Source organism: Equus caballus, chromosome 10 (genome assembly GCF_041296265.1).
Source record: "Equus caballus isolate H_3958 breed thoroughbred chromosome 10, TB-T2T, whole genome shotgun sequence".
NCBI classification, from domain to species: domain Eukaryota; kingdom Metazoa; phylum Chordata; class Mammalia; order Perissodactyla; family Equidae; genus Equus; species Equus caballus.
Genome location: NC_091693.1, coordinates 19,445,722 through 19,454,337, shown reverse-complemented (window position 1 = coordinate 19,454,337; position 8,616 = coordinate 19,445,722). Strand labels below are relative to the sequence as shown.

General features: G+C 53.1%; 1 protein-coding gene across 1 annotated transcript; it reads right to left on the bottom strand.

Annotated features, from left to right (window-relative positions):
• Positions 1 to 32: 32 nt before the first annotated feature.
• On the bottom strand, positions 33 to 4,350 carry LIN7B (lin-7 homolog B, crumbs cell polarity complex component). The gene is made up of 6 exons (XM_023650093.2): positions 4,195 to 4,350; positions 3,657 to 3,775; positions 3,309 to 3,380; positions 1,726 to 1,935; positions 493 to 656; positions 33 to 142 (listed from the first exon to the last, which is right to left on the bottom strand). The coding sequence occupies exons 1-6, from the start codon at positions 4,229 to 4,231 to the stop codon at positions 121 to 123; spliced, it is 624 nt and encodes a 207-aa protein (XP_023505861.1). The 5' UTR covers positions 4,232 to 4,350; the 3' UTR covers positions 33 to 120.
• Between the last annotated feature and the right edge of the window lie 4,266 nt (positions 4,351 to 8,616).

The following is an 8,616-nucleotide window of genomic DNA, read 5'->3' as shown; positions in this document are numbered from 1 at the left end:
CCAGGATGCAGGACAGACACACAGACACTCAGTGAGGGTCAAAGATCTTTAAATAAGGAGCCGGTGACAATAAATACTGTACAGGGGAAGGAATGAGGGTGAGGGTCCAGATTTGTGGTTTCAGCCTCGGGACTCCAAGGACCTGCAAGGAGGGTGAAGAGAGGGGAGCCAGGCTCAGGGGAGGGGATCCCGGGAGGGCTGGGAGAGAGCCAGGTCCGGGGTTCCAGAGCCAAGGGCCCAGGGAAGTGGGTTGAGGGATTCCAGAGAGAGGAGGTTCCAGATCTTGGGATGGGAGTGAGCCAGGAGTCCCCAAGGGATATAGCCAGAACACTGTGGGGTGAGTGCATGGGTCAGGTCAAGGGTCAGAATCCCAGGGGAGAGGAGCCAGGGCTGGGGGTGGCAATCAGGGTCCCAGAAATCACTGGCCGGGTCTGGGAGTCTGGAGCTAAGGCAGGCAGTGGACACCCCAGGGGTGTGGGAGCAAGGGCTCACGAGTAGCTCTGGTGTTGCTGGCGCCGGCGGGCGGAGCGCATCTTCTCAAAGCGGGCCTCCATCTCCTCCAGCACGCGAGGGGTGTAACGCACCACCAGCTTCACTGAGCCCTGGGCCGCCTTCAGCAGCTCCACTGCCTTCTCGTGCTGCTCACCCTCAACGCTCTGCAGGGCGGTACACAGACAGCTGGGCCTGGGGCCCACCGCCCTCACCCAGCCCCCACCCCGGAAATGGGACCATCCCTTGGGGAGCCTGGTACCAACCCTGAGATGCCAAGACCTCGTGTCCTCATAACTCTTGGCTCAGTGTCCTCCCCCAAAACCTTCCAGGTTCTCTATGTCAGGGACAAGCCCCATATGCCTTCAGTCACTGAGCCAGACCTCCCTGCCCATCTCTGTCCCCTTCCCCGCCACAGCCCACTAATCCCCAGCCTTATCTGTCCTGCCCCGACTCCCTCTTCTTTGTCTCCACCACCCTGGCTCCAGCTCAGGCCTTGTCCTCTCCCCTGTGGGTTCTCACCGTAGCCTCCTCCCTGGCCTGGCCTCCAGTGTCCCCTCAGTCCATCCCCCACGGAGTCCCTAAGAGGTCCTTCTATACCTCCAAGCTGAGCCTACCCCTCCACGACTCACAGGTCCCATGGCTCCCCACAACCCTTGAAACAAAGTCCCAGCTTCTCAGGCTGGCACTCAGGCCCTGCATGGCTGGCCCCAACCACCCACCCAGTTATGCCTCCACCTACTCTAACCACAGTGATTACCTGGATGCCCCAGACCTCCATCAGAATCAAGCCCTTTCTCTTCAGCCCACAGGAAAGCAGAGTCACAGCCTCTACCTACAACACTCTCAGCTAGTAAAACCCATCTTCACCTTATTTGCCTGGAGAACTCCTACTCATTCTTCAAAACCCAACTCAAATGTTCTTTCCTCTACAAAAACTTCCCTCATCTACACTGGTCCAGTGCCACATCTGGGCTCGTCCAATGCTTTCTGCTTCCTCAGTATTATCTCCCTGGGTCAGGACTACTTTAGTCAGAGTTTGTCTCCCCCATCAGAGAGGGAGTCCTTGAATGTAGCAGCTGAGGTCAACTTCTCTCAGGGCCCGCAGCAGTGCCGAGCACAAGGCTGGACACAGAGGCAGTGTTCAACCAGTGTGTGTTGAATGAAGGTCAAAAACAGGGACCATGCTACCTTGGACAGACTGTGACCCCAGCCCGACCTCAGCCCCCTACTCACCACACCATTCACCGACAGCAGCTGGTCCCCACGCTTGAGGCCTCCGTGGCGGTCAGCCACGCCTCCAGGGATGACACGGGAGATGTAGATGGGTGAGTTCTGCTCCTTGCCCCCCATGATGTTGAAGCCCAGGCCCTCATCTGTCTTGGGCAGCTCCACTACCCTGGGATGTGCATGGCCCTCACTGGCTGTGAAGGCGGCCACCGTGGCCTGGGAGAGAGAAAGCAGCCGGAGGTGAGGGCCCCTCCATGGTGGGCAAGCAGACTGGGGTGGAGGATCTGGGCCAGAGAGAGCGACTGAGGCCAGATCACCTTCCCCGCACACAGGGCGCCTGCCCCCGCTCATCACACGATCACTCTGTAATGACATCTGTCCCTTTGAGTTCACTTTGATCCTTCAGACATGTCCAAGAGAAAGTCTCCATTTGTCGTGTGTCCTGAATACTGGACACTTACCAGTCTCGCTTTTTTTTTTTTCAAGATTTTATTTTTCCTTTTTCTCCCCAAAGTCCCCCGGTACATAGTTGTGTATTCTTCGTTGTGGGTCCTTCTAGTTGTGGCATGTGGGACGCTGCCTCAGCGTGGTTTGATGAGCAGTGCCATGTCCGCGCCCAGGATTCGAACCAACGAAGCACTGGGCCGCCTGCAGCGGAGCGCGCGAACTTAACCACTCGGCCACGGGGCCAGCCCCTCAGTCTCGCTTTTTAACACACAAAAACAAAGCCTGCAAGGAGCTCAGCGCCTCTAGGAAGCAGCAAGAAACAGCATGGAACTGTAGTTCACTAAGATTTCAGTGTTTACCGCTAGTTCGTTTGTTTTCATTGTATAGATGTTTAAGGTTATCTTCTAATCAGGCATGTGGTACTAGTTTCTATTTGTAGTTGCTAAAGATGCCTTTATGTGACACTTGTTTAAGTTAAAAATGGGGGGGCCAGCCCCGCGGCCGAGTGGTTAAGTTCCCTCGCTTCACTTCGGCCGCCCAGGGTTTCGCCAGTTCGAATCCTGGGCTCCGACATGGCACTGCTCATCAAGCCATGCTGAGGTGGCATCCCACATGCCACAACTAGAAGGACCCACAACTGAAAAATACACAAATATGTACCAGGGGGCTTTGGGGAGAAAAAGGAAAAATAAAACCTTAAAAAGAAAGTGAGATTATTTAAAATAAATTATAAATAAGTAATAGTAAGGGTGGTACACAGACTTGGCAAAAATCATGAAGGAGGAAACAGAAATGACTGACATTAAGAAGATCCTGAGGGGCCGGCCCTGAGGCCGAGTGATTAAGTTCCCAACTCTGCTTGGGCAGCCCAGGGTTTGGATCTTGGGCACGGACATGGCACCACTCCTCAGGCCATGTTGAGGCAGCGTCCCACATGACACAACTAGAAGGACCCACAACTAAAATATACAACTATGTACTGGGGGGATTTGGGGAGGAAAGAAAAAAAGCAGGAGAAAAAAAATTGGCAACAGTTGTTAGCTCAGGTGCCAATCTTTAAGGAAACAAAAAAGTTCCTGAGCTAGACCATGCAGTTCAGTGACTACCGTGAGCGATGGGGAGCGGGTCCGGGCAGCGCCTACCTTGGCAGTGGCGTGGGCCCGGATCTCAGCGCTGCCGGTGATGTCCAGCGTGTCATAGAGCTGCTCATATACCTGATGAGGACGCAGCGGCATCAGGGAGCTGCCACCCGCCTCCTTCCTCGGACATATGAATCCAGGCCCCCAGACCCTCCCACCCAAGGATCCGCCACGCCCCCGCAACCCAGAGCCCGAGGAAACTACAACTCCCAGAGAACCCCGGTGCTGAAGCGCAGGCACCCCGAGGCGGGCCGCCCCAGGCGCTGCTGGGAGGCGTAGTCTCCGAGCTCCGGGCGACCAGGAGGAGGACGGCGGCCGCCCGCTCGTGCCCCAGCGCCGCGCAGCTCTCACCTCCCGGATGGCAGAGCAGAAGCGGCTCTGCAGGACGCGCTGGAGGGCCTGCAGCTTCTGCGGAGGCAGCTCCCCGCTGCGCTGGAGCCGCTCGAGGAGCTCCACCGCCCGGGACACGTCTGCGGGGCGGGGGCGGGGCGCAGCAGACACACAGTCAGAGACACGAAGACGCAGAGAAGAGCGGAGAGATGCGGCCAGAGATCGAGTAAGAGCGAGCGCAGACAGACCCCGGGAAGGACAGCCGCGTCCCAGTCGGACACCCGCAGAGTCGCCGGTGGCAACGGACAGCCTACGGCCAGCCGGGCGCCCAGCGTCCCCAGCATCCCCCTACGCGCACAGGCGGGGGTGTGCGGCGGGCGCCCCCTCCCTGGCCTGCTCACCCAGGGACCCTCCCACACCCACAGCCCTCCGGACTCCCGGCGCCCGCCCCGCCCACCCCCGCCTCATCCGCCCGCCCGGACTTTGCCGGGGGAGGGGCGGGGACCGGGGTCCAGGGCGCAGGCCGCAGGCGGGCGGGCAGGGCCCCCGGCGCGCTTACCCCGCTCCAGCCCCAGCGGCTCCACCAGCGCAGCCATGTCGGCGCCGCCGCGGCGAGCCGCCCGCCCGCCCGGTCGCCGGCGAGGAGGGCGGGGCCGCGCGAGGCCACGCCCCCGGCGACGGGCGCCCCCTGCGGAGGCGCGGCCCGCCGTGCGCGGCGCTCCACCTGCGGCCGCGGGTCCCGCCGCCCTGCCCTCAGCCAGCGTCGGTCTGTCTGGTTTGCGACCCCTCCTATGGCGGCCTCTGTCTGCCTTGCCCGCCACGCCTGTCTGTCCCCTTTCTGTCCCTTTTTTCCACATTCATTGGACAAACGTACGTTAAACATCTGGGCCCAAGGCGATGGACACGGTGGTAAGCAGGGCAGATAAGCCACTGCCCTCCCTGCGCTTAGTCTATGGGAGAGGGGAGGTAGACAGTCAACTAGGACTGCGGTCAGAATTGGGAGTGGGGAGGTGACGATCTAGGAGGGACATTGACAGAGTCCTTGGAGGTAAGATCATTATGAGGTGGGGCATGGGTCACTCTCCAGGCAGAAAGAGCCCACTTGGCTGGACAGCAGAGTAACGATAGGAGCGGCTTATGATGAGGATTTAAACGGTTGGCAGGATACAGTTTGTGCGTGGCCTTGTGTGTTGGCATACGCTTGTTGAGGATTTTGGACTTCATGGGGACTCTTAAGAGTAAAATATATTATTTAAAGGTGTCTTTTTTTTTTTCTTTTTTTATTAATGTTATGATAGATTACAACCTTGTGAGATTTCAGTTGTACATTTTTGTTAGTCATGTTGTGGGTACACCACTTCCCCCTCTGTGCCCTCCCCCCACCCCCCCTTTTCCCTGGTAACCACCGATCAGATCTCCTTATCAATATACTAACTTCCACCTATGAGTGGAGTCATATAGAGTTCGTCTTTCTCTGACTGGCTTATTTCGCTTAACATAATGCCCTCGAGGTCTATCCACGTTGTTGTGAATGGGCCAATTTTGTCTTTTTTTATGGCTGAGTAGTATTCCATTGGGTATATATACCACATCTTCTTTATCCAATCATCAGTTTCTGGGCATGTAGGTTGGTTCCACGTCTTGGCTATTGTAAATAATGCTGCGATGAACATAGGGGTGCAACGGACTCTTGAGATTTCTGATATCAGGTTCTTAGGATAGATACCCAGTAATGGGATGGCTGGGTCATAGGGTATTTCTATTTTTAACTTTTTGAGAAATCTCCATACTGTTTTCCATAGTGGCTGTACCAGTTTGCATTCCCACCAACAGTGTATGAGGGTTCCTTAAAGATGTCTTTTAAGATCACTCTGGCCACTGTGGACTGGATGGGAGCAAGAGCGGAAGCAGGGGGACCAGTCAGGAGGCTTCCCAGCAAGCCCGTGGAGCTTGGACCAGGGCAGAGGCCCAGAGGACAGCTGGACAGATGTGGAGCTGTCTCTGGACATGTCTTGGTAATTAACGGTGTCTGAGCACTGGGCAGTGGAGAAGCGGGTATCACAGTGCTTATGGGGCCTTTTGCTAAGATGGTCTGTGCTGGAGGAGGGATCCTGGCTATTTTGAATTTAGGGGCCCGTGCAGTATCCAAGCAGTTTGGGGAACTGGGGCAAAGGTGGTAAATAAAACCGTAAGAGCAGACAAGAATGCTGGGGACAGAATGCAGAATGAAGAGGACCTAGGACTGAGTCCTTAACACTCCTAGCATTTCAGACGACAAAGAAAGGCCAGAAAGGTAGAAAGGTAAGCAGGTAGGAGAAACCATGAGAAGAGAGTGTTTTTTAAAAAGGGAGTGGGCACTGCTATCAGATTCTCTAGAGGCCAAAGAAGTGTAGGAAATGCAGACGGGACTGTGGGGATGTCTGGCTGTTGCCCCATTCGCTGGGTGGGGACGTCGAGCCCAGGAAAGGGCTTCTGCAAAGTGAGAGGACTGGAGCAAGGTGTCTATCCCTCTCCTTCACAGGATTTCTTTTTCTCTTCTAATTTTAGCAAAAAATAACATATTTACAGTTACAAACAAAATCAAATGATACAGAGGGGCTAATATTGAAAAGCCCCGGCCCCTGTCCTTCTAACTCTCCCCACCGCGAGAGGCGACGACTTAGAGATGTTTAATCTGCTGGTTGCTTCTTTATCTAAGAAACATGCTGTTCCTCAATTTATCAATGTTAGATGTCAGTAATATATTGCATATTGGTTTTCTGCTCTCCCCACCTTTTCCCTCTCTTCCCACAGTAGTTTTAGGTACTAGTTTCTAGGTCAATCTATAAAGTGCTCACGTTCTGTCTAAGTCCTTACCGTCTACTGCAGAGGCCAGGCAGTGTTCTGTGATTACATTTCCTTTCTCGAACAAGCTTCTGGTTTTTTCTGATTTCTGTCTATTTTTGCTTCTTCCATTACATTTTCAGTTTCTTTCAAGCTCTCCATCGCAACAGTTATTTTACTGAATCTTTTCATCTAGAAATTCCTTGGAAACTTCAGTCCGCTGATCCCAGTCTGGAGCATGTACTCTCTAGAACCTGCCATCTTGGGACTCCCGTCTTCCGGTCTGCTAAACTAGGTCCGGTTTCTTCTTTTAAATCCCTCATTTTCGTGAAGTATATCCTCAGTTAACCTCCCCAAAAGATTGTGAGATTTCTCTTACTTTCAAGAAAGTTCGTCTAGTTCTTTTTTCCCTCTAGCACTTCTTGTGTTTCTAACAGGAACATTTCAGGTTATTTAGTATCTAGTCAACTATCAAATGCACTGACTAAATTCTTAATTTCAATTATTGTTTCCCAGTTCCAAAATTTGCATTGGGCGTTTTTTTTTTTAGAGAGTCCAGATCTCTGTTAAAATTCTCCATCCTTCCCTTATTTTGTGAACATGTCGTTATTTCAGTGTTGATAACTGCAACGTCGGAGTCACATCTGGGTCTGTTTCTATTATCTATTTTTTTCTCTTGGTTTTCTGTAATTCAAGTCCTCTTTCTAGTGTGTCTGATAGTTTTTTAGTAGTTGCTGAGCACTGTGTACTAAAAATTGTAGAAGCTCTGAATATCTTCCTCCAAAGGGGGTTAGGTTTTCTCCTGGCAGAGAGATCACCTAAATCATGAGGTCTGGTTTTAGGGGGGTTTTTTTAAGGAAAATTAGCCCTGAGCTAACATCTGTGCCCATTTTCCTTTACTTTATATGGGGGACGCCACCACAGCATGGCTTGATGAAGGGTATGTAGATCTGTGCCCAGGGAACCTCAGGCCACCAAAGCGGAGCATGCAAAGTTAACCGCTATGCCACCGGTCTGGCCCCATGGTTTTAGGTTTTCTTAGGCCTAGTCTATGTCACTTGTGGCCTTACTCCAATAGTGTGTCACTCTGGAGATCTCGAGCATGGCCACTCCACCTTGGCAGGCCATGGACCCAAACCCGTCTCCCCCAGAACTGCATGCGTCATGAGACCTCTGCTCAGCTCCTTGGCCTCCCTTACTGCTTTCTGATGAGTCCCCTGGCGGTTATGCAAGGACAACGAGCAGCTTAGGAGTGGACAAATGCCTTGATGGAAGATTCCATGTAGATTTGGGGGCTCAAGGCCCCTTCTGGGAATTTTTACCCAGCTGTCTCTGGTCCAAGCCCTGTGAACTCAGCCCAGTGGGGGACTGCCACTGTGCATCTGTTCCCCCATGCTAAATTGGCAGATATCCTCAAGGAAAAGGCCAGGGTGAATGTGAAGTTCTCCTGAGTGCTCTCCTTTTCTTAAGGATCACCCCCCAATGCCTTTCATGAGTTGTGTTTATATATTTTGTCCAGTCTTTATATAACTGGTCTGTGTCAGGCTAGTCCGAAATGGGCTATTCTCCCTAGCCAATCCCAGAAGTCCAGTTGCAATATCCGGGATATCAATGAGTATACTAATTAGAGATCTTAAGTTCTGTTCTACTCCCTGTTTCTTCCAGGACCAGTTTTTGTTTATCTTGCTGTCTCTTGTTGCAGGATTTTTTTCAAACTCCTGTGACCTTTGGTTTGGTATGCTTCTAAGGACTCAAACAGCATACCAGAATCCTCATGGATGTCAGGCAGATTTAACTGACAGACTGCCTCTAGGTTTTCAGGCCAAGTTTTCCTTTAGGCTGAGAAACTTCCAGAAGATGAAAGCATTTCGGTCTTGTATTTGCCTAGGCAGCCAATGCCCGGCTCCCGGACGTGCTGAGCGCTGAAACAGGACCACTATTCTGTGTAGCCTGCCTCGGGCCCCCAGCCTCCTTACGCCTGGAGCTGCAGTCTGCAGCCTCTGGGGCTCTGCAAGGCTGACTGGCTTCCTTCCCAAATGGTCACCAGACTGAAGACTTCTCACCGTCGTCTGATTTAATCTTCTGTCCAGAAATGTGTTGAAACCCCAACTGCTGATGGAACAACTTCTGTTTCTTGCTTGTTATTCCTCTGCCATCA

Coding starts and splice junctions, on each gene's coding strand:
- LIN7B (XM_023650093.2), bottom strand. CDS start 4,231: ATGGCTGCGCTGGTGGAGCCGCTGGGGCTGGAGCGGG. Junction 3,776..4,194: donor GCCGCTGGGGCTGGAGCGGG/GTAAGCGCGCCG, acceptor CCCGCCCCGCAG/ACGTGTCCCGGGCGGTGGAG. Junction 143..492: donor CAGCAACACCAGAGCTACTC/GTGAGCCCTTGC, acceptor CCCTCCTTGCAG/GTCCTTGGAGTCCCGAGGCT.